Genomic DNA, 24,318 nt, shown 5'->3' on the forward strand with positions numbered 1-24,318 from the left:
ATGCAACAGGAAGGAGACAAGTGCAAATCAAAAGAAAAAAAAAAAAAAAAAAAAGAGTTCGGTTTCCTTACCTGGGGATAATGTGGGTGAGAAACATTGTGGAGCAGCTAGAATTCGAAGATTTCCACCCCCAAAAAAGAGTTACTTTCTAACTAATCTTTTTGTGAAGACCCCATTGCTTGGCCCTCGCTTAGACGAATGCGAATCAAAGCCCGAGCCTGTTGAGAAGCCACGGGACTAGCTACACTGGAGTGCGCAGTGGGTGTTTTTTATTTCTGCTGCAGTCCATTGAGCTGCAAAGCAGCATCCAGCCCTGCCTCGTGCCTCTCAACATGTCTGTGACCCCCAAGGGCCAAACAGAGAGCAGATCCGGACTCAGAAACCCCAAAGCCCCTCCCCTGTTGCTCGGGGGTCTCATTTTGTACTCACTTTCAGCTGGGATTTGGACACTTTGCCACTTTTCTCCACATCCAGGGCGGTGAAGGCGTACCAGATGGATTTTAAAAGCTCTGCTCGCAGGTCCATGGCTAGAGGCGCGGATGAGAGCCTGCTCTGTCAGCGAGGAGGATCCGGTTTCAGGAAACTGACTCTCTCGCTCCAACAGTCCTCAGAAACCTGCAATTAGAATGGAGGAGCAGCAGCGCCACCTACTTGACTACACCTCGGATAGGCCCCACAATGTCATCTTCCTGCCTAGATGACAACACTCACACCTTTCTGCCCTCGGCAGGGGGCATTGGTCCACCTTGCTTGCCTCTGCATTCCCTTCCCTCGTAAGCCCCCTGCCCCCAGATTTTAGGCACAACACAGGACTTGGGACTGGATAATACTTAGCACTTAGCCTGCACATGCTCAAAGCACTATAAAACACATTGATCTGTTAGCTGGCTCCCTAAAGCCAGCCTGGTTGGTAAGACACATTGTAATGATCTCACAGTGGGACTCAGACCATTAGCCTCAGCACATGCTTCCCAGCTTCCCAAGGCTCATGCGGCTGCTGCATGTGTTCTGCTGACAACCTCTGCTAGGCATGGTGCTTCAGTGCACCTGCAAAGGGGGAACGAATGTCAATCAAAGGGCGGAGAAATTTTGCTTTTGGCTCAGTTTGAAAACAGGCCCGAGAATCCCAGTTAGTGGGAATTGCCGAGGGGTTGGCGAGGTGTCCCAGCTCTGCAGCAACTCAGCCACGAGACCTAAGGGTTACCCCAAAACGGCAAAGGAAGAAATCCCTCCCTGGCTAGTTCAAAAAGTAGCTCCCCATTTGCAGGTTTAAATACAGAGGACAGTCCCCCCTCAGCACTAGCACAGACCGGTGCAGTCCAGGAGAACTCAACCCAATAGGAACTTCTGTTAACTCCCATCAGGCTCTCTCTCTCTCTCACTCACACACTCTCTCTCTCTTAAGGGAGGTGACGGAGAAGGGCAGAGGCGTCTGCCGTCTGTGTGGAGTTATTGGTGTGTCTCAGAGGAGGCTGCGTGCCTGGCCCTGCCCCCCGCAAGATCTTCATCCTTTTACAGCCTCCGCAGAGATGGAGACAACCTACTAACAAACAGGACTACACAAGTCCTAGGGGAAGAAGAATGGTTTAATGGCAAGGCACTGGACAGGAACTGAGGAGATCTGGGTTCTACTCCTGGGAATACCCATGGTGAAGATTTCGAAGCCAACGGCACATGTCCCTTTGTCCATTCACTACTCCCTATTTTGGGTGGCTTCCTGTGCGATCTTGGACAAGTCAATTCATCTCCTTAAACCTCAACGCCCCCCAGCTGTAAAATAATAATAATCCAGACCTACCTCACAGGGGCGTGGGGAAGATAAATCGACCAATGAGGTGCTCAGACACTACCAACAAGGTCCATGTAAGTTTCTAGATAGACAGAAAATGAATGGGAGTGGGGAAGGTGCCTAGTAACTGACCAATGAGCACACAGAGAAATTGTAACACCTTCAGGCTGAGCCCAGGCCCAGAAAAGGGGAGACAGCTCCCTAGGGAGAGATTCTTTACCGTCTACTAGAGGGTCTGACTGGAATCAAATGCTAACATTAGCCTGTAAGAGAAATAAGCTCCTGGGACGTCTGGGAGACGCTGTTCAGCTGATTGGCACAATCGCCTATTGCTGAGGCACAGGGGATGCTGCTTAGGTCCTTACTGGTTTGGCGACCAAGCCCCTAAGACGGGGCAGGGAAGAGAAAAAGAATGTAAACTTAGAAGCTTTATTAAGTACATGTCAACCCCCCTCTTTTTCCCCCTCCCCCCCAACGGGCTGCAGGGATTGAAAGAGAAAGAGGAAAGGATATTTAAAAAAACAAAAACTTTAATTAGTTTTATTTAAACTCACTATTTACATCTAACTCTAGCTTGTGCCCCGAGAAGTGCTGGCCTGCCCACGTGGAGTGCTCTACGCTCCCCACAGCAGCTGAGTCTGGAAATGAATTTGGCTGTTGAGTCAAAAGGGAGGGGGGTAAGGAGAAAGGGAGAAGTGCTGTCACATCCAGGCTAATGTGGATCCTGCCGCCCTCAGCTTGTGCCGGTGATAATCTCTGACTTCCAGCGTCAAGAAGTGATCGTCGTCCAAAACACCGAGACCAGGACAGCCTGGGGTTGCTTTGATGGGGCTTTATTGCTTCTGTGCATATGCTGCTTACGTGCCACTTGTGTTTGTGTTTCCGGGGGAGGTGGATGTCAGCCCATCTGTGTTCATCCCTGGAGCACCTAGTGAGAGAGGGCAGGAACTGCCTCGCCAAAATGATCGCTGACTCCCGGTGGTGCCCTGAAGCTATGGTCTCTGCAGTTCCATGCGGGGTGTAGCAGATCATCTTGCCTTGGGATTCCAATTCTTGGCCACAAAGGAACACAAGAGCTTCCGCCCTGCTCCGGACCCAGGGGACGTCAGTGTCCCTGGAAAATAAGCAGGATAGTCCTGGATGGCAGCAGAGTGACTGCCCGGGAACCAGGAAAGCTTTGAAGCCTCCAGCCAGATTTCTTAGAAAGATGTCGCTGTAAGTGATAGGAAAGCCCTTTAAACAGGGTCACTCTGGCAGCCCAGAGAGCTCCTGTATCTGCTCTCGCTGCCTGCCTACACACAAGCTGGATGCACGTAACAGTTATCAGGGACCCCCTTCTGCATTCACGGGTTGTACCAGGCATTACAGTTTGTCTTCTGTGCAGCAGCTGGGGGGGCTGTTTCAGATCCTGAAACCCCCAACTGAACACAAGGGGCAATTTGATTGCCATCCCTGCTCCACTCAAGCCTCCCTGTCCACAGGTTGCGCAGTGCTTCAGCACCCGTTCTCAGACACGGCCGCATTGAGCGTTACAGACTCCTGCTGAATTGCTGCTGTTGCCATGCTGATGGCTTCCTCCAGGCTCTGCTGCTCTTCCAGCTACAAGAGGAGACACATGAACGAATGGTATCATTCTCCCAAACGCGCAGACTGAGTTAATCTGTATTTTACCAGGACAGCCCAGGGGCAGAGATGCAAGAGGGCTGGGGTGAGGTAGAAGAGGAGGAGTGGAGAACATGGGTGCAGAGGGTAGAGGAATACCAAGTGCTGGGGCAAAGCAAAGGGGAAGGACAAACTGGGTGCTGGGAAAGGACAAACATATATAGGTGAGAGGAATACAATCGGTGGGCAATGGGTGCAGAGTAGGAGAAAGACAGAAAAAGGGGGTGCAGTGGGGCGTAATGGAGCGCTGTGTGTTCAGGAGACTGCTGTGAGTGAGGCAGGCACTATCAGTACCTCGAAAGGGGGAAGATCATGGGTGATGGGGGAAGGCAGATAACAAACAACAATAGATGTTACTGAAATATTACAAGGAAAGGTACCAGGACAAGGCAGGTGGGAGCTGAGTTCACAGGTGGACACAGAAAACAGCTGGGAGTTAAAAGGAAAGAACACTGAGGAGAGGGACAGAGAGGCCGCCATGAAATCCAGGTGCTGAAGCAAGCACCTTGAGCAGGTCTCAAATAGATGCAAGTGGGGAGGGAATCTGAGCAGAGTGATTGCACAGGAGCAAAGCTCAGCCCTGGACAGGGTGTCACATGGTACCTGCACTGCAATATGAGTGCCGCAGGCAGTTGCGAGCAATGCCACTTGCTGGTGATGGAGGGATGCGATGGCTGACGCTTCAGACATCACTGCCCCAGCGGTGACTATCGTAACCTGGAAAACAGACAACCAAATAAAATTACATGCCCAAAAGGCCTCTTCATGCCCAGAACAGTCCTGAGTGAGTAAGCAGAAAGAAGCCCGTACCGGCTGCGTCTCAGTCCCATCCGCACTGACCATGGTGACGGTGTGTGTGCTTGAAGCCGCAAGGTCTTCCTGTGGCATTGTGATGGTGCCACTTTGCGTTACCATACTGATGGCACTGCCCAGTGCCTGTAAGTCCTCGTGGGACAGATTAACCTGTGACGAGAAAAAAAATGGACAGCCACTGAAGGGTTAACAGGGCACAACTTGCACCCAGGTGGGTTTCCAAGGGGGCTGTCCTGCTGGACAAAGAGGATACTGTGGGGGAACCAGCTGCCCCTCTGTCTGCCCCTCTTCTTTATCCCACTTTGCTTTTCTCCAATGCTTCCCATGCAAGACCTTAAGCAATTCCTGAGCTTGGCAGCACAACTCCCATGAAGAAGGGAAGGACCATGACTCCATGTTACAGATGCATGACCCAACGCATAGAGAGGTAAAGTGACTTGCCCAAGGTGACATATAGTCAGTGGCAGAATCTGAACTAGAACCCAGGAGTCCTTCTCCCAGTCCCCAGCTCTCATCATTTGACCTCATCTCCTTCCCACTTTAAGCATCTTCTGCCATGCTCATGAGGAGCAGTTAGTTAATTTTCTATGTCAGCCTCGTAAGGTATGAGACTGAGAATATATTATTGCCCTTATATAAATCGATGGTACGCCCTCATCTCGAATACTGCGTACAGATGTGGTCTCCTCATCTCAAAAAAGATATACTGGCACTAGAAAAGGTTCAGAAAAGGGCAACTAAAATGATTAAGGGTTTGGAACAGGTCCCATATGAGGAGAGATTAAAGAGGCTAGGACTCTTCAGCTTGGAAAAGAGGAGACTAAGGGGGGATATGATAGAGGTATATAAAATCATGAGTGATGTTGAGAAAGTGGATAAGGAAAAAGTTATTTACTTATTCCCATAATTCAAGAACTAGGGGTCATCAAATGAAATTAATAGGCAGCAGGTTTAAAACAAATAAAAGGAAGTTCTTCTTCACGCAGCGCACAGTCAACTTGTGGAACTCCTTACCTGAGGAGGTTGTGAAGACTAGGACTATAACAGAGTTTAAAAGAGAACTGGATAAATTCATGGTGGTTAAGTCCATTAATGGCTATTAGCCAGGACGGGTATGGAATGGTGTCCCTAGCCTCTGTCTGTCAGAGGATGGAGATGGATGGCAGGAGAGAGATCACTTGATCATTGCCTGTTAGGTTCACTCCCTCTGGGGCACCTGGCATTGGCCACTGTCGATAGACAGGATACTGGGCTAGATGTACCTTTGGTCTGACCCGGTACGGCCTTTCTTATGTTATGTTCTTATGTAAGCAAATTGAGGAGCTATTCTCAGCAGCTACTTTCTGAGTCCTGTGCTGCAGAAACAGGCTTCCACATTTAGCCCGCAAGCCCTGCTGCAGAAGGCTGCGTTTGATCAGCAAGGGGGCATGGCCAGTGGTTACAGGGATGTAATTTAAATAGCAAGCAAAATACAAGCCAAATCCAGCCAATGCCAACAGAAACTGAAAGCTGCTACCACCAGATGAACGCTCAGTGGCCAATGGCAAATGTGTTTGGTGAGCCTCAGGCAGCTCCCACAGGACAAAAAGCACTTTCTTAGCGGCACTCTCAGCAGAGGTCAAGGAAACTGAAACCTCCTTTGCCCTCCATGTCAAAACTGATGCATGAGGGCAGGGAGGCGTGGAGGAAGCTTGAACTGGTTCTGCCCAGACTGCACCAGATTGATGGTTACAGCCCACCGCTCTCCAGCATCTTTCAGCACACAGCACTCAGACAAAAATCAACCCTAAACTCAAAGCTAAGATGAAGCCTGGCCCATATCGCACACCCTGACGCGAGTGACTGACCATGTCTACCTAACGGTAAAGGAAAGGACCTGACAGCTGTCCAGGAGGATGAAGAACATGTGGCTGTTAGAGGCAGTGACCAGCTCTGTTAGCTGCACCCTGAATTCTCCCTGGTCTCTGTACCTGCTGTGTTCCATCCTGAGAGATAAGTGAAACCTGGGTAGGTATGCCATCCTCCTCCTCCTCCTCCTCTGAAAGGAAAGCAATCTGCTGGCGCTTCAGCGGGGGGCCCTGCTCTGCAGCCGCGGCAGCTGGGCAAAAGAGAAAGGAAGTGCCAGTGAGAAGGGCAGCATCTGGATGTGGCACTATCTCTATGACCCTGGGATCTACCTGCTCTCTGACAGGATAGGACAGCGCAACAGATAAGAGCATGGGATCATAATGACAATGGCACAAGGTGGGTCTGGAAGGTGGGGCTTCGTCTGAATGGCTGCGGGTCTAGGATGGGGGCTCCTTCCTGCAGAGCTGGGTGTGAGCGAGTGGAGGGGCTGGAGGCCCAGCTGGGGGGGGCTCAGTCTCCCTCCCCCCATAGAACTGGGGGTGAGTGAAGGGAGGGGCTGCAGGCCCAGGCTGGGGGGGCTCAGTCTCTCCCTTTGTTGCACTGTCTAATCCGAGCCCTGCCGGTGCTGCAGGAGGACGTGGCCTGCACCTTCCAGCTGCTGCTGCTCATAGAGAGCCTGCTCGCTCTCCTCTGTGGCCTCCAGCTCTCCGTGGGCGCTGCGCTTGTGCATGGCCAGCGTGGAGGTCTGGCGGTAGGTCTTCCCGCAGTTGTTGCAGGTGTAGGGCTTGCAGTGGGTGTGGACCACGTGGTGTTTGTACAGACTGGAGTACTCAGTGAAGCGTTTCCCGCAGCCCGGCACAGTGCACATATACGGCTTCTCGCCTAGGACAGGGAGAGAGGTGGTCACGCAACGGGGTGGGGCCACAACAGCACTAGGCATGCTGTCAACGTTGCAGCTGGCACAAGCATTACATTCATCCTCACCCTGCCAACGGGCGGCGTAGGGATTCACCCCATTTCATATGGGAAACCAAGGCACAGAGAAGCCAGAGGATTTGGCTAAGGTCACCCCGTGAGTCAATGGCAGAGCCAAGAACAGACTCCATTAGTTCTGCCTCCCAGTCCTGGGCTCTGTGAAGCATTTTCCAGGCAGATCTCCCTCCACTCTGCATGGCCTGGTGTGTCTCTCTCATAGACGCACGGATCTGTAGAGCCTTTGCTACCTTTATGGAGCATTTTATTGGTCTATTTTACAGGGGAGAAGTGGGCTACAGAACCTCAGCCCCGCAGCAGTTAACTACTAGAGTTTAAAAAGGTAAGGGCGATCAGCTACCATGTTTCCGGGCATAAAAAGTGACAGAAGGTCAGTGTCAGGAAGGGAGCTTTTCGCCTGCAGTACAACCGTGCAGGTCCATCACAGAGGATTGTTTTGCCTTTCTCTGATCAACACAGCAGGAAGCAGGATACTGGAGTTGATGGAACAATAAACTGGCCCAATAAAGCGAATCCTATGACCTTCACTGCCTTACCTACCCTCAAAATCTGGAAAGGGAAAATCTGGCCAGGTGATAGAAATCTATGGAACTGGACAGCCAGGTACAGGCAATGTTGTCACTTGGCTATGGACTCAGTTGTCTTTCCTACAGGGGGAATTATACCCTCTCCCCCAGTTTACCTGTGTGAATTCTCATGTGGTTCTTGTAGTTGGTGGCGCTCGTGAAGCCTCTCCCGCAGTTGGGCTCGGGGCACATGTACGGCCGCTCCCCTGTGTGTGTCCGGATGTGGACCTTACGGATGTTGGAGGTGGTGAACGAGCGGCCACAGCCTTCAAACGGGCATTTGAAGGGACGCTCACCTTCATCAACAAAAAGAAGAAAGGCAGGGTATGGCTTCTGCCAGTCAGACTGACCTTCGCTCCCTACAACGCCCCGAAGTTTGAAACAGAGATCAAGCACATCCCCGCCACCATGTCTGTTACACTGAAGAGTCCCTCAATTCCAAGGCTTTAGGGCATTCGGAGAATCCAAGTTGCACTGTGCACAAGAATAAGCAGAAAGGATGGGCTGCATGCAAGGCATACACAATGGCTTCATGCTTTTGACATGTCTTCTTCATATTCCCCCCAACCCGATGCTTGACAACGTCTATCCCCCGAAAAGCTCTCTTTCTACTAGGTGAGTTTAAGGCTAAGAAGACAGCACAGTTGGGGACTTCTTCTTAGCATAGGAGGGAAGCAAAGTCTCCATGGTCAATTCAGTTCTCCCTGATGAGGCTGCCAATTGCAGACATGTTCTGTAGGAAACAAGCTAATGCTTCAAGCACCTTCCACTGTTTTTTGTTATCATGCCTCAGACTGCAAAGCTGAGGTTCATGGTGCTTTTGTCTGTCTCAGTTTGACACCAATGCAGCACTGCTGGGAAGGATCTAAGGATACGGAAGTTTCATCCAGCATGTAAGCATATAGCAACGCAAATCAGAACAACAACAAAATAATTGAACTGACACGCTGTTTGTTAGTGTCACATTGTTCACACTGCTTGTGTCTTCTTTCCATGACCTGTGTCTGTCCCGTCTGTTTAGACCAGTGGTTTTCAACCTGGGGTCTGCAGCCTATGTCTAAAATTTCCAAAGGGGTCCATGCCTCCATTTGAAACTTTTTGCAAATGCAAATGAAAAAAGGTTGAAAACCACTGGCTTAGACAGTATTGTCTCATTGTTTCCTTGTATGCCCGTCTGTCTATATCCACCTGCTGTCTCTCGTCTTGTACTTAATTTGTAAGCAATCTGGGGCAGGGACCGTCTTTCTGTGTTTGTACAGCGCCTTGCACAATGGGGTCCTGGTTCAGGATGGGAGCTCCTGGAGACTATCATAACACACCTAATGAACAATAATCAAGATGGACACGTGCTTCCTTGTCATCAAGACCTTCAGACTGAGGAGGACTGAGCTCAGACCTCTTGCTACGTGGCAGTGCAGCCCACCTGTGTGTGTGCGTATGTGTTTCTGCAGGTCCCCCGAGGTTTTGAAGGCTTTGCTGCACATGTCCTCGGGGCACTTGTACGGCTTCTCACCAGTGTGCGTTCTCACGTGGCTCTTCAGCCCGTGCCCTGCAAGGGAAGAGGTCACAGGAAATTCGTGTTGCAATCTGCTGCACGTAGCATGGGAATATATGGACAATGTCTCACTCCATGGATTGTCAAAGCTCTGTCCCGTGTCCTGGAAGGTCAAGGGATGGAACACCTGGACTGCCTGGAAACACAGTTTCAAATCCCCGCAGGGGCCATTTAGTCCTTCACCCTTCCAAGTTAGATAAACTGAGTTCCAAGCAGTTTACAATGGGGAGGAAGGGGAGAGAAAGAGTGTCTTAGGAATGAGGCCTTAAAAACTGAGCTTCCTCGGAACAACAGAACTGGCAGCTTCAGGAGTGAGATTCATGTGCACAGGACAGAGTTTTTCGGCACATGATCTACAACCATTACCTGTAGCAAATGCTTTCCCACAGCTCGGGAAGTCACACCTGTACGGCCGATCGCCCGTGTGAGCTCGCTCGTGCACCTGGAGAGGGAGAAGGGACAGAACATGAAGCCAAGACTAGATGAGGCAGCAGCATGTGGAGATCTGGGGAAAGGAGCACACTTGGGACTCTCCAGCTGCTTTGCGACCTACATTCCAACCCACCCATCCTCACATCAGTCAGACATGGGGTTCCTGTTCACTTCCTGTGCTAAGCTGCCATGTAGCAGCTGTGTGCTGTTAGGCCTGGTCTAGGCTAGGATTAGTGAAGACATTTTAAACCCCTAGGTAACAGAATAAATTGGGTTTTAAGATACGTTAGCCAGCTGGGGTGAATCCTAGGCTTCCTGCTAGGGTTCACTTCAACCAACTAACTCGTGGTAAAAATACAACTCCCGAGCTAGCACGTTTTTACAATACACTTTTGACGCTACATTGTTTGCAGTATTGTTGTAGCCATGTTGGTCCCAGAATATGAGAGAGACAAGGTAGGTGAGGTAATTTCATTTCAAGTGACTGCATCCAACATGCATTACCCCTTCTTCTTAACAATCTGAGCAAGCTTGTATTTAGTCCAACACTCTGCTTCCTTGCCCAGGCCTGAAGACCTCTGTGTTGCTCAAAAGCTTGTACATCCCACCAAGAGAAGTTGGTCCAATAAAAGATCTTTTATCCTAGCGCAGATAAGACCTTATACAGTTGCTGTGTTCTACTTCAAGCTACACGCTGGATAGCGGGACAACAAGTGTTTCTAATGCTTAGATAGGATTTAGATCCCTCTCATTGCTGCAAAGGACACACTGCCTGCCATCAGCTCTGCTTTGAAAACACTGCAGCTAGCAACCAAAGATACGAGAGTCAACTGTCAGGATTAAGTCCCCCTTCCTCTAAACCCCTCAAGGTTCCTCATCTCTTCTCACGTGCATATTCTCAAGACACCAGCTTTCCTCCAGGTGACAAGCCCCATCCCTCTGGCTCTTCACGGTTGGATGCACCTCCCAAAATGGCCATAGAAAGTCACTGCAGAGTGCCATGCTCCAGGAATCCTGGCCTTTTCCCTCATGGAGCCAAGTTTGAGTCTCTCAATCCCCTGCATGGGAGCACGGTGAGCTGCTATTATAGCAAGGGATGGTCCTCTGGCTGGAGCTTTTGGTGTCAGTGCATCAGCTGGCTTACCTTTAAATGGTGAGCGGTGGTGTAGAGGCGACCGCAACCTTTGTAACCACAACGGAAGGCTCTGTCACCAACCTGCTGCCCCTTTCCGCTGCTGCGCATCTCCTCTTCCCGCAGATCCTGCCAAGAAGCACAGCGAGGCTAAGCCTAAAGAACCACCACAAGAGACCCTGCAAGGCCAACATGAATTTACCCCTGCACCCTCATCTTCTACAGTGATCCCACTGGAAAATACGTCTCAGGTGCATACAAATGTACAGTGGCGCATACACAGGGGAGTCAAGGGGAGCAGGAGTCATGATTTCTGGGCTCCACTTCCCAGCTCACTGGGTGATCTTCGGCAGGTCACTTCACTGCGCTGTGCCTCAGTTTACTCATATGTAAAATATGGCTCACAATATTTACCAGCCTTACACCAGAGTTTGCAAAGCGCTTTGAAAATCTCTGATGAAAGGTGCTACAGAAGAGCTAAGGATTACTCAGATGATTATCTACCATATCTCAAATTGAATAAGGATGTCAGGTTTGTAATCCTAATTTTAAGCCTTGAAAAATTCTACTGGCCTCTTTGCCCATCATAAGCCATTTACTGACAAGGGGATTGAATATCTTTAACTCTCCCAGCGCCCTCATCGCCCAGGGTGGACAAGTAGATTTTGTGCCTGGGCTAGTACATTTTTAGGATGAAACTGCAAGTCTGTAAGATGTATGACCCACAACATTCAGATGTTGAAAAAGCCCAGAAGAAAACAGCTCTATAAGGAGGTGATATCAACAAAAATAGCCATACTAGAAAAAAGATTAGCCATGTAGCTGGTGAAGTCAAACAAGGAACACTTACGGCTCCCTCTCCAACCCACACCTGAGAAGTGGTGGGCTGGCAAGTTAGCCTGAGCTGATTCAAAGGAACATCTCACTGACAAGTACAAACCTGGGAAGGGGCATTGTTAGAAGCCTCATTCTTCAAGTGGCTGCTGCTATTCACTCTCTCTTGCTCCTCAGAGACCTGCAAGCGGAGAGACCGTACCATTTGCTCATGCCCGTTTGCAGAGCACAGAACGGATGAGCCATAACCAAGCGATGAGACATTCATACCAGCGGAGTGCACCCGGGCTGCTATTTTTTAGATACCACAGCTGCTGTTACTGGTGATGGAATAACTTGTCACATTGGCACAGTCTGCAATAGAGGAGCCAATCTTTGCCTACCTGAAGGTTGCCTTGGTAAATTGCAGGGAGCCTGAAGACCAGGGCTGGCTCCAGGCACCAGGCAACCAAGCACACGCTTGGGGCGGCACCTGGTAAGGGGCAGCCAATCTTGGGGTGGCGGCGCGACATTCTGCGGGGGGGTGTGCTCCGGCAGTGTGGGGCGCGGCGCTCAGGGAGGGGTTCCGGCGGCATGGCGCTCGGTGCGGGGTGTGGCGCTCAGGGGTTCCGGCGGCGCTCGGGGCGGGGGGCTCGGCGGGGCGGCGCTTTTTATTGCTGCTTGGGGCAGCAGAAAAGTTAGAGCCGGCCCTGCTGAAAACCATTCCCAAAAATAAAATGGAGTTCACTGCAGCTGTTCACATCTTTAATATAAAGGTGGACTGTATGAAGACTACAGGTCCCTGCCCTCAATACTTCATATTAAGGCCACACAAATTAAGATGGAGCACTGCATGCTGGGACTGGTAATCTCCACAACCACTTGGATCAAGCAGACACATTTGGGACTTAGCAATGTTACGAGTCTCATGGCCATATTAAAGATCTTGGTGTGCTACGTCGGTCATATTAACCAACAATCCCTTTATGAAGAGAAACATGTATCATTGATACTTCTATTGGCAAACATTAAGAGTGTGTATTGCTCAGACAATCACCTGATGTAATTAAAACAAGAAAGTCTACAGTTTGTGGAAGGGAGAGAGAAAAATTAACAGTGAACTTAAATGCCCGCTTATGAATGCGGTATTTTACCACAGAAACAAAGGCTGGGACTTGGAGAGTCTGTGAGCTCCTTTAAGCTGCTGGTGAAATTTGCAGCTCATCAGGAATATAAAGCAGGTTCATAGGTCCTAGAAACATATTCTCGCAGTATCTTACACTTCTCTAACACTTTCCATCCAGAAGAATCACATATGCTTTATAACTATACATTTCATCTGCCACTATAATGCAGCCACTTCTAGTTTAGAGGATGGCAGTTGTTTAACAGCACACAGCAACATCTCACAACATTTTCAGCCAAGAAGTGAAGAAGGATATTGTATCCAATTGAAACTATAAGGGGAATTTAGATAAGACAGAATGAAATTACATACAAGTGGCTAGAGGAAAAGAACAAAAGCAATGAAACAAAATCCAGGTTGTATAGAGATCACTGCATTTCATTGCTCCTTCCGCAACTGCATTTCTTTTCTTTATCCTCCCACATTCTCAGATCCATAAATAGAAAACTGGTGGACTCTCCTAGTCTTGTGCTAGTCCGTTCAGGCTTCTTTCTCTATTGTTCTGTGTAATGTTTCTCTAAGTCCATCTTTTTCTTACCAGATGCGATGCTTTAGGTTGGGTTGCTCTACTTCGAATTTCTGATGTTCTAAGAAACTCTTCCCAATGGAATCTGATGGCATTTATATTTTGGAATCAATTTCGTATCAATTTCTGTTGTAGATTTCCATGACCCAACTCCATAAAGGATGACAGACATGATGCCAGTGTTAAAAATTCATACTGGTGTATCAGTGCCTATCATGATACTTTTCCAAATCTTTATCCAAAGTTTTTGAAGGTTGTGTGCTGCTTTTGATATTTGTTGCTTGAAATCCAGCATGTCACCATCACTGCACGTCTCAGACCCTACACAGATAAAATGACTGACTTTTTCTAGTGTTTCTTCATCTACTCTAAAGGTTATTTTTAGGATATTGATAGCAATTTCTCTCCCCCCCCCACTCCTGTTGATGAACAAACCAACTTGTTTCACTCTGTCTGCCAAAAGCTGGGTCATTTCTTCCATTAAGCAATGTGTTGAGCTAAGCAAAACAGTGTCATCAGCAAAAAATAGGTCATCCAATTGTGCTTTATCATTTGTCCATAAAATTCCTCGGTTGCCTTCTGCGGTCACTTTCTTCATGATACCATGACCAGTGCAAACAATAATGGGGACATAACACACCCTTGCCTTACTCCAGTTGTCTCTGCAAACCATTGGCTGATGGTGTCCCCATCTCTGACTGCACATTTGGCATTATCACATAGAGCTGTGATTATTCTGTTGCTGATATTCCATAATATATTAAAGATGGTTTCTGTGTCAGTTGACAAAAACCTTCTTGAAATCAACATTTTTTTAATCACAAAAGGTGCTTGCCACTCTATCTGAGAACAATACGGTCTGCACATAACAACAACGGACTAAATCCTGCTCGTTCCTCTCTGAATTGAAGGTCCATTTGTTCTCAGCAAGTTCCAGGACAATCTTGCACATGATTTTCCCAGTCACTGAAAGCAATGTGATCCCTCTCCAGTTATGGCAGTTGGTAATGTCATCCTTCTTTGGCAATATTACAATGAGCCTCTCTTCCATGAGTTGGGTTCTTTTTTTCCATTCCATCTTCTATTAAAAAACACAAAGAGATCCTGGAGGACTGTTTCATCATTTGCTTTAAGCATCTCTCCAGTAATGCTTTCCCATTTTTGAGTTTACTGATGGCTTTTCTAACCTTTTCCATTGTATAGACACTACATCAATAATGAACTTTAGTGGTAGGTCTTCAGTCTATTTAAAACAGCCAGAAAGCGTTCTGCCTATCTTTTTCTTTGTTATTCTGTGTTAAGAGTCTTTCCGTTTGCATTTTTAATAGGGTTTCCAATATTGCTCAAGTTCCCTGTTAGTTGTTTGATTTATTGTCTTATATGAGGTTGGTATCTTCAGACTCTTGACATTTTCTATCAATTTGCCCTTTTATTTCTTCTTAGCACTCCTTTTTACCTCTCCATCTAGTGCTCTGTAGTCTTCTTGCCACTTGCTTGTCTATTCATGTCTCGTGATTCAAATTTTGCTTTGCACTTCTCTTTTCCACTGCTGCCCAAGTAGCATTGCAAATACATTCTTCCCCTTCATATTTCGTTATTAGAACTCTTTGCACTTTCTAGATAGCACACACTGATGTTTTCACAGAGTATCAGTCTGAGTTTTCTTCAGTTCACTCCATCAGAACACTGAACCTGCTCTTCAGTTCAAGCTAAAAGGCATTTTTTGTGTTTGGGTCTTTTTTTAACCTGCACCATCCTCTTTACCTTGATCTTCAATTTAGCGATACAAAAGTTATGATCACTGCCCACACCTGCTCCCCTGCACACAAGTCTATCTGTCAACGAGCTGCAAAACATTCTTGACATGCAGAGGTGATCTATCTGGTTTCTGTAGTACCATCTGGGGAGTTTCAGGTCACTTTATGAATTTCTTCATGAGAAAACATTGTTCCACCTACCACCAGGTTGTTCACGCTGCAAATTTCTACTAATCATTCACCATTTTGGTTCATGTCCAAATCCCTGCCACACTTGCCTATAACTTTGTCTGACCCATCATTGCTACTTCAATCCCTTGCGTTAAAATCACCCAGTTGCTATGATTTCATGCTTTGGGACCTTGGTTAACACATCCTGTAACATCCTAAACCCAGCTTTTTCCTGATCTGGCTTTTCATTGGTCGGTGCTGTATTTGCAGCCAATTATATGTAAATAGCCCAACGCACAGTGGAAACCCAGGAGCAGCACCACACCTCTAGCTAGGTACCTCCCTGCATGTGTCAGCTAACAGAGAGGGTGGGGAACAGTATTCCACAATACTAATGGGAGTCTTTAAATGTTCATTAACAGTATTATGGGACCGTTAAACACCCATCTTAACATCATTAGCTACATTCCCACAAGAGTACTGTGTAATTTCTCTTCTAAAAGTCCGCACTTTCACTGAGAAGCTGGTATACAGAAGTGCCAGGCAGTTGTGGTTACTTAACCCCCTGTCCTGATCTGGTCTGGGAATCAGCTCCTTCCCACCTGCCAATCAGCCATAATGCGAGACCGTAAAAGGAGTGCTGCATCCTTACCTTGCTGGCATACTGCTTGAGAGCATTAATGGTATCAGCATCAAAGGCATCATCTTCCTCCTCCCCAGCCAATTCCTCCAGCCCTGTTTCTGCCTGCACGGCCAGGATGGTGCTGCCAGCTGGCATGACAACAGGACGATGTATGTAGGCAGTGGAGCCATCCTCCAGCTGGACCTCTTCCAGAGCATTGGCATCATAACCCTCTGGAGGGGACCACAGAAATCAAACGCTATAGTCAAGCCTATGAGTGCTTATTAGCAATTGCTATGTACCTATTGACACAGGAAAACGTAATCCTGGCATTCCCTAACCTTTGGGAGCTTGACTTTTCAAATTTAATGTTCTTTTAACTTAATTTTTGTGTGTGTAATTATTCTGTATAGGAGAAGCAAGCACTCTTAAAAAGGCACATTACCACCCCATCAGTACCCATTATCAGTATGCTGCTATTAATATTTATCCATTCACAATAGTAAGAATGACCTTTTTTATTTCATGTATCAACAATAATTCCCCGTGTTGCAAGCTCTGCTAGAAGGTAAGAGTCTTGAGCCAGTTCTGCGCCCTTCTCTTTCTGCTGGGCCATAACCCACATCAGAGCTAGAGATGACGACAGAGCCAATAACCTCCATTTACAAAAAACATGCAGAGTTAGCAGGGAAAGTTTTAAGAATCCTTGGTTGAAGGTTAATCCAAGTGAACCTGATAGATTTTTATTAGTAGCAACATGGGCCAGAATGTGGCTTTCACATTGTGTTACTGTTGATGGTACGGTCTAGGGTGACCAAATGTCCCGATTTTATAGGGACTGTCCTGATATTTGGGGCCTTTTTTTATATATATAGTTGCCAATTACCCCCCACCTCCTGTTCTGATTTTTCACACTTGCTATCTGGTCACCCTAGTACAGTCACATCTGGATTTCCTACACTTTACATCACCCGAGCTACATTCTTAGGAACCCGCAATATTCTGTTTAATCCATTAGATGCTTGACCCTGGGAGAGGATGGAAAAATTAATAATTACCTTTAGGTGTGTTGTGTATATAAGCCATGCTGCCATCTTCCAACACCACTTGCTGCCCATCTTCAAAAGCTATAGACTCTGTAAATCAACACAACCCATAGATACCAGAGTGAGGAATTTCATGTCTAGAGCTCAGAGTCAATTTGCTCAATTCCCCATACAGCAGAGCACATATAAAGCTCAGTTCAAGAATGTCCTGCTCATTTTTAAAACCTACCATGGACTTACCTGAGCTGCCCTCTACTTTCCTGGCTTTTCTACAGCACTCATCACTGCAGGAAATGAGCTTCTCAATCATTAGTTAATTTATTCTCCCCAAATCCCTGTGAGATGGGGAAATGAAACTATCCCCATTTTAGAGATGGGGAACCGAGGCACACAATGATTAACTGACTTGCCCAAGGTCATACAACAAGTTTTAGGTCAGATAATAGAGCCCCAGTATCCTGAATCACACTCCAGTCATAAACCCATCCTCTGTCTCTAATTCCCTTTATTTATTTAGCAGCTAACTTCTCTCTGTTCCTTTACAACACCTTGTCATGGTTGGTGCAAGGTTCTTATCCTCTGTAGCTCCTATCATGTGAAACAAATTCCCTTCCCCTCTCAGCTGTGTTAACACCATCTCATTTCAAATCCAAGAGGAAAACATATCTATTGATGACCCAAGCTATGGGGCTTCTATCACTTTTCTTGGGAGACTATTCCAGAGTCTAATATAGCTAATAGTTTACAAAGAGTTCATGTCTGACTGTTCACGGATAAACGTATAGTGCCCTAATGTTGTTTTTACACCACATGGACACAGAGGCTGTGATGAAGTGGGAATGTTCTTAATGCTTTCTCTGAATACTGTGTGGGTGCCTCAGTTTCCCCTATGCATTTCTTAAGTATCTAGGTAGTGTGATAAGGGTGTGTGATTGTTGCAGAGCCCTAGAGGGCTGTCTGCACAGAGAATGGCTGACACCCTGTCTCCTGGCAACTAATGACCTGGGCCCCCTCCCCTGCAAGGTGCCAACTGAAGGTGTTGGAGAACAAAGAGACAAAAGGCCAGAGGAGGGGCTGGAGGGAGTCTCAGTTTGGAGCTGGCTGGGGAGATGGGGGGAGGCCCAGAACCTGGGTCTGGGCTCCCCACCCCCCAAGATGGACCTGACTGAGAGGTCCTGTTTTCTGTACCTACACGCTCTGTTTTAGACTGTGTTCCTGTCGTCTAATAAACCTGCTGTTTTACTGGCTGGCTGAGTCACGGTGAATCACAGAAAGTGGGGGGTTCAGGGCCCTGACTCCCCCACACTCCGTGACAGAGACTATATATAAAGACTCACAGTGAACTGAACTTATCAGGTTTGTGATCAGACAGATACACACTGTGATACAGAGGACAGGTCAACACTATTTTAACCTGCATCTGTTTACATCAGCAGCAAATTTGGCCTCGGATGAGTTTACTGCACATTTCACAGGAAGTCACATATTACAGAAAAAACATCTATATTTTCATTCAGCACTAAAACAATAGGTAGGGGGGATAAATCACACACAGATGGACTCCTTGAGGCTAGAATTTAGAGATGGGATCTAACTGTCAAGGAGGTCAGCTTTGAGTCACACTAGTAACGTCCCTCTAGCAAAGTAGGGATACATTCCAAATGTTACCCAAGTTCAACTCATCCTCCTCACCTTTCTGAACTGTCACTTGATGGATGTAAGCTGTCGTCCCATCCTCAAGCTCAATCACTTGCCCTTCAAGCAGCTTCTCTCCTGCAACAGTGTGAAAAGAAAACCATCATCACTGACTGCAGTACTGATAAACCTTCCAGCACACAGGACTGTTCCCCTCTGTTCATAACCCTTTGCTATTTCTCCTAAAGGGAAATAATCTCATGGGATCACAGTCACCAAATGAGGCCATTATTTTATCAATCCCTATTTGCATTCAGAACCATAGTAATGGGTACACTTATGAATACCATAGAGAAGATTAAACCTTTCTTTCCTATGTTGTCTGAATGGAGGAAACAGTCTAAGGCAATGTCAACCATCATTTATGTACAGGGTACAGGATTCTTTTGCCAGCTCTCTTTGCCATGTAAACAAAGAGAAGTAAATGGAACAAAAATGCTCTAGCAAATACCATTAGGGCTTAAACCAGCAACTGATGGGGCCTCTTAATGGCATAAATGAGGGACTGAATGCTTATTTTTCTTCTCTTGCTCAAGAACCAATTCTTGTAAAACTTTACAGGTCCTGAAGCACTAATTGCCTCTAGCCTTGGCAGGTTGTGAGAAATGAACCTTACAATCGTATAATTAGGATTACCATCTTGCTTCTGAAATACATTTCCAGTTGTGACATTTTAGTAACCTATGGAAGCCCATGCTACTTTCAAAGGGTGCAAAGCATTTGGGTCTAGAGCCCCAGGGGATCTCAAGCTAGGGACTGCTAACCTATGTATTTTTAAGTTATGTCAAAGGTGTCTGGAGTATATGGATAAGCACCCCCTTTTTAGGATTTATATAAATCTAATAAAGAAAGAAACTTGGTGAATCCAAGTGGAAAAGAAAGCAAGATGGTAATCAGAAGAACATGACTTGCCAGATTTACAAGAGCTATAAGCATGTATTGTATGCATAGGATGACACACATCCATGCGATGGAACATTCCTTTCTCACAATTTTGGTTTGTGAATTGTGAGATTTCTGACCTTAAAGCTTTCCTTACTCCCTCTGTATAGCAGGTCTAAAGAGCAAATGCCAGATCTCTGATCAGTGTAATTTTCAATCCCTGCTTCAATACTCCTACAACTCATTTTTATGTTTTCAGATAGGAGAAATGAAACTACATCAATGACCTTGACTCAGTGCAAAGTTGCCAGACAGCAGAAAGGTCAGGGCCCCCTTGACTTTCTAAAATGTACCTCAGGGCCTCCAGATGTACACCTGGATGCCTGGGATATTTATACAGATGACATGGAGCTACTAAATGTTTTTAATCTTCCACCAGAACTGGGGCAACTCCTTAGAAAGTTGCTATTAGTATTAGTTGGTATTAGTAGGCGAAAGTAGGTAGGGCCCAGAAGCAGGGCCCAGTCAGGATCGTACAGCTCCTAGCACATGAGCACTCCAAACACAGATGTAGACACAGTCCCTATGAAAATCACTCAGAACACTGCAGTACCACAACAGTAAGAGATAGAGTTTGGAGCTATTACTCTAGCATTTAAAAAAAAAACAGGGAGGTGGGGGTTGTATCTAGTTCGAACCTCAAACCACCTTAAATCAATCAATAATTTCTGACTATTGCCAGGCACCAGTATATGACCAGGGAGAGAAACTGCCACAAGAACTAAGCCTATCTGCATTTAAGAAGGTTCATTGTCAACAGAACTATAAAAGTATGTGGAAATGACATACCCAGTAGGAGTCCATTATATATTCAGACCAAGAAATGTATGCCTGCTGTTACATAAAACTTATTTGTTTACTTCTTTATAATAAGGTTTTTAGATTATAGATTTGATCAAAGCAGAAATCAATTGTGTTCTACCTACACACTTGTTGACCAGTTAAAATACAGAATGAGGTTCTCCAGGCAGCATATTAAAACTGGAAATAATGAAGGAAAAATCAGAAATGGAGGACTATGTGAACTGGGGCTGCCTTCTCCTACTGATCAAAGGATCACTAAGGAAATTTTTCTCTATAAGGAAATGTTATGTTCTGCCAGAAGTCATTCCCCAGGAATGTAGAAATGCTGGGTGGTATATAAATTCTTTCAAATAAACTGCTCTCATTCAAATAAGTAGGGAAATTATGCAATCATAGAAATGTAGGGTTGGAAGTGACCCCGAGAAGACATTTAGTCCAGCCCCCTGCGCTGAGGCAGGACCAAGTAAACCTAAACCACCCCTGACAGACTTTGTCCAATCTGTTCTTTAAAACCTAGTGATGGGGATTCCACTACTCCCTTGGAAGCCTGTCAGAGGACGTGAGCAATAATGAAAATAATCGTACTTTGGATTCATTCAGCTCTTCTCATGTGAGGATTTCAATTAGTTAAGCTTCAGAACATACCAGTGGGCGAGGTATTATCATCCCCATTTTACAGATGGGAGAACTGAGCGACAGGAAGATAGGAAACTTGCTTGGGGTCACACAGCAGATCAGTGGAAGAGAATCCAGGAGTGCCTGCTCTAACTAAAAAACACAGTTATTCATAGCTTTAGAGAAGAGAAGGTTTTCTGCAATAATCATTGAGGTGCCTGGGCGTACATCTGGGCCAGCACCTTTATCTCTGGGCCAAAGGTCTGATTCAAACCCAATGCTGACATTGCAGAGTAGCAGATATGATGTATATTATAAAGAGATGCCATGTTTCATCAGAGAATTAAGCGGAGGGCTCTTGTACCCATCCTTTGTGGCTCTTTGGGAGAAGACACACATCCTGCAGCTATTTCTGAAAAAAGCATGGATAATCCTAATGTCCTGGCCAACAAGGTACATTAATAAAATAGGTTCTAATGCTGCAAATCAAACTGAATGAACGCCCCACTTACCTCCCTGCACTCTCTTGCTACAGTTGAGCGGAGCCTGGGTGCTCCTGCTAACAGTCTAGCAATGAATGCCTGGGGCTGGGTGTCCCAGGTGGAGAACTCTGTGCTCTGGTTCTCACTACCTATCCCTTGGTCGGATACAGTTCACACCTGCTGACGTTCAGGGTACAGCACAAGGCCTATCTATTCCCTCAGGCTTTTGCCCAAGATGGAGAGATTGTGGGACACACAAAGCATCTTTCTAATGGATGGGTTTGACTATGAATTTGACATCCAATACTGCATGGAGTGTGTATTTTGTGTAAGTTCCTAGAGACTGCATGAGGGCAGCATTTTATAACTCCCAAAGTAAAATAATAGACGTTGCATTTCGTGTCAGCTTTACTTCACTAACCAACACTTAACGCATTACTCATTTCAGTGAGAAAGGTGTTAGCGTAAACCAAATTCTATGCTCCTTAGTCATACAAAACACCTAGCTTGGCTCCAACAGGAGTCAGAAGTTGCAGCCTATAACTAACCTGCAGAGAGAAAGCCAATCACTGTATTCTGAACCTATCCTCTGTTTATGTTTCAGTAGCTCTCTTAGCTCTTGTTTGTTATTTTCCAGATCAGCGGTATGTTTCCTCTTCGATACGAGTCAGTGAAACCTAACAGACAACCACAAGCTCCTTGCCCAAGTCAACAAGGGAAACAGCAAATATTATGTGTATGATGCCAACAGGGGTGATTTTTGCACTATCACTCAACATATCAGAGAGGTCAGGCTCAGTAGTTCAAAGGGTCTCTTACCTTTGATGGCCTGCTGAATGTAGGCTGTTGTCCCATCAGTAAGGGTCACTGCCTGCAGGCCCAAACTCTCCATAGTGTCCTGATGACTGCTCCTCAGACATGAATTTCACTTTAATCAGCACACACTTGGAGAGTGTTAGAAGCAGGAGCTTTTTGGAATAGGCAAGGAGTTTTCTTCTTTTTACAAATCTTAGATAAAAAGAACATTTCAAACTATATTTTCCCCCAAAACACACTCGTACTTGCACATAAAAATGGGTGGATGTCAAACTACAGTTTGGGGAAAAGTTATTATCGGATAATGTGCATAATCCTTCCAGTGTCTGTCATGTGAATTTCAAAGCCCAGTTCTGTGGACAAAAATGGGGAGAACAAAGCTCAGCTGTCAAGTGAGTTGGCAGATTTTTTTCTCTCTACAGGTACATTGTAAACAGTTCATTTTAAAATCTAGAACTAGAGTGCCCACATGAGGAAGGAACTACTGCAGAAATGTGCTTTCAATTCACACCCTACCTTATTCCAGAAGAACTTTTCTGCAAAGACAAGCCCTTGTAGAAGCGAAAGGTCTGTGCAGTTGCTGACTTATCTTCTGAGACCATCTCCAAAAGGGACAAATAACATCAAGCGATGTGGTAGTTTTTGCGATATGGGCAAAATACCAACTAGGAAATGGTCTGAAACCCACCTAATCATCCCATACGAAGGCCATCAAATAGCGTTCAAATGCTAACAATGTTGGGTCACTAACAACTTGGACTGGATATGAACCAGCGACCTAGAGAAGAAAATCTTCCGTATCCCAGGATCAGTTCCCTAAGCTGTCCAGTCCCCTGCAATGACATTTTTATGAGACATTCTACATTCCATCAATAAATTATTTTAAATCCTAGATTTATGGGATTTAAAAAAAAAAGTTATTTCTGGGGCAGCCTGGCAGTTTATGCTCTTTATTACCATGAGAGGGACTGATCATATGTCTTAGGATTTTCTATGGCATCTCACTGTAATATCTAAGTATGTCATACGTAAATCAAACCTTGATGCCTAGATCAGCAGCAATGGGAGGGGCAGCATGCGCCGTACTACCATCGTGCATCACTGTGTTGCAATTTCCAAAAGCCAAGAGTTCCAATGTGGCATTAGCCAAGATAGCAGCTGTGATGATGGGCGGCAGAGGAAACTTGTGGGAAGTGCAATTAGAAATGACTTAAAATTTAGCACATAGGTTTAAAACTTTGGCATTTTACCTGTGAATTATTAGATCTCTGGGGGCAAAACACTAACTGTACTTGAGAATGTAACTTTTATTGAAAGAATAATACAATAATAATAATACATTTTTTCACTTCAAGGTCCCAGAAACAAAGACAAGGTTTTCATCTCGAGACCAAAAGACCAAAAACATCAAGACACTTGATCACAGCCTTGGATAGACCAAGAGACTACCTACACTTGACCAGAGCTTGGAGAGCCGAGAAGCGATACCACAGTAATACCACCACTTTCCTCTTATCTGTAGCTTTTATAATACATAGATCTCAAAGGTTTACAGATGAGGTCCATATCATTATCCCCAAGGGAAACTGAAAATGATTTGCCCCCAGTTTCCCAGCAGCTCAGTAGTGAGGCTGGGAATAGAACCCAGGTCTCCTGATTCACAGTTCAGTGCTATACCCACTAGGCCACAGTCTCTCTCTAATAATAGAATCTTATATTTATACATCATCTTTTCCAAGACTCCTGTAAGCTTTTTGGGGCAGGGATTGTCTCTTTTTATGCTTGTACAGCACTAACTGCAGTGGACCCCTGAACAGGATTGGAACCTGTGAGTGCTATCAAATTAAATAATCCTTCTTACCACTATACAGCACATTAATAATGTACAGACACCCCAAGCATTATTTCATCCACCCCCAAAGTGCAACAACCTCTGTGCTGGAGCAGAGCAGCTGTTTGATAGTGCAGAACACTACATGACTGTTCAGAAAGACAGTGAAGAATACGACACACAGTTGATATGAGGAAATCTCAGAAGGCAGAATGTAATTGC

At 46.1% G+C, this 24,318-nt stretch overlaps 2 protein-coding genes across 3 annotated transcripts in view; both read right to left on the minus strand.

Moving 5' to 3' along the window:
* DEF6 (DEF6 guanine nucleotide exchange factor) overlaps positions 1-566 on the minus strand; it is a 33,112-nt gene extending 32,546 nt beyond the window's left edge. The window contains exon 1 of the mRNA XM_034767504.1: positions 430-566. Coding sequence (XP_034623395.1) covers positions 430-525 — 96 coding nt within the window. The 5' untranslated portion in view covers positions 526-566. The remainder of the gene's footprint in view (positions 1-429) is intronic.
* Positions 567-2,304: 1,738 nt separating this feature from the next.
* Positions 2,305-23,119, minus strand: ZNF76 (zinc finger protein 76). 2 transcript variants are annotated; one of them, XM_034767507.1, is made up of 15 exons: positions 22,782-23,119; positions 22,269-22,457; positions 18,604-18,684; positions 16,924-17,001; positions 15,896-16,098; positions 11,731-11,805; positions 10,803-10,919; positions 9,593-9,668; positions 9,095-9,220; positions 7,788-7,967; positions 6,761-6,994; positions 6,235-6,362; positions 4,262-4,414; positions 4,055-4,168; positions 2,305-3,388 (listed from the first exon to the last, which is right to left on the minus strand). In XM_034767507.1, exons 2-15 carry the CDS (start codon positions 22,339-22,341, stop codon positions 3,284-3,286), a joined length of 1,743 nt encoding a protein of 580 aa, XP_034623398.1. In that variant the 5' UTR covers positions 22,342-22,457; positions 22,782-23,119; the 3' UTR covers positions 2,305-3,283. The 2 variants fall into 2 exon arrangements, with proteins under 2 accessions (XP_034623398.1, XP_034623397.1); XM_034767506.1 differs by having other exon boundaries at positions 3,252-3,388; positions 22,954-23,119.
* Positions 23,120-24,318: the final 1,199 nt, after the last annotated feature.

This window comes from Trachemys scripta, chromosome 4, assembly GCF_013100865.1.
Source record: "Trachemys scripta elegans isolate TJP31775 chromosome 4, CAS_Tse_1.0, whole genome shotgun sequence".
NCBI classification, from domain to species: Eukaryota; Metazoa; Chordata; order Testudines; family Emydidae; genus Trachemys; species Trachemys scripta.

Excerpts from the sequence above, each read along its gene's own strand:
- ZNF76 (XM_034767507.1), bottom strand. The coding sequence starts at position 22,341 with ATGGAGAGTTTGGGCCTGCAGGCAGTGACCCTTACTGATGGGACAACA. Across the intron at positions 9,669-10,802 it reads CCACCGCTCACCATTTAAAG|GTGCACGAGCGAGCTCACAC; the intron begins GTAAGCCAGCTG and ends CTCCCTCTCCAG. Across the intron at positions 4,415-6,234 it reads CTCAGGATGGAACACAGCAG|GTTAATCTGTCCCACGAGGA; the intron begins GTACAGAGACCA and ends TTCTCGTCACAG.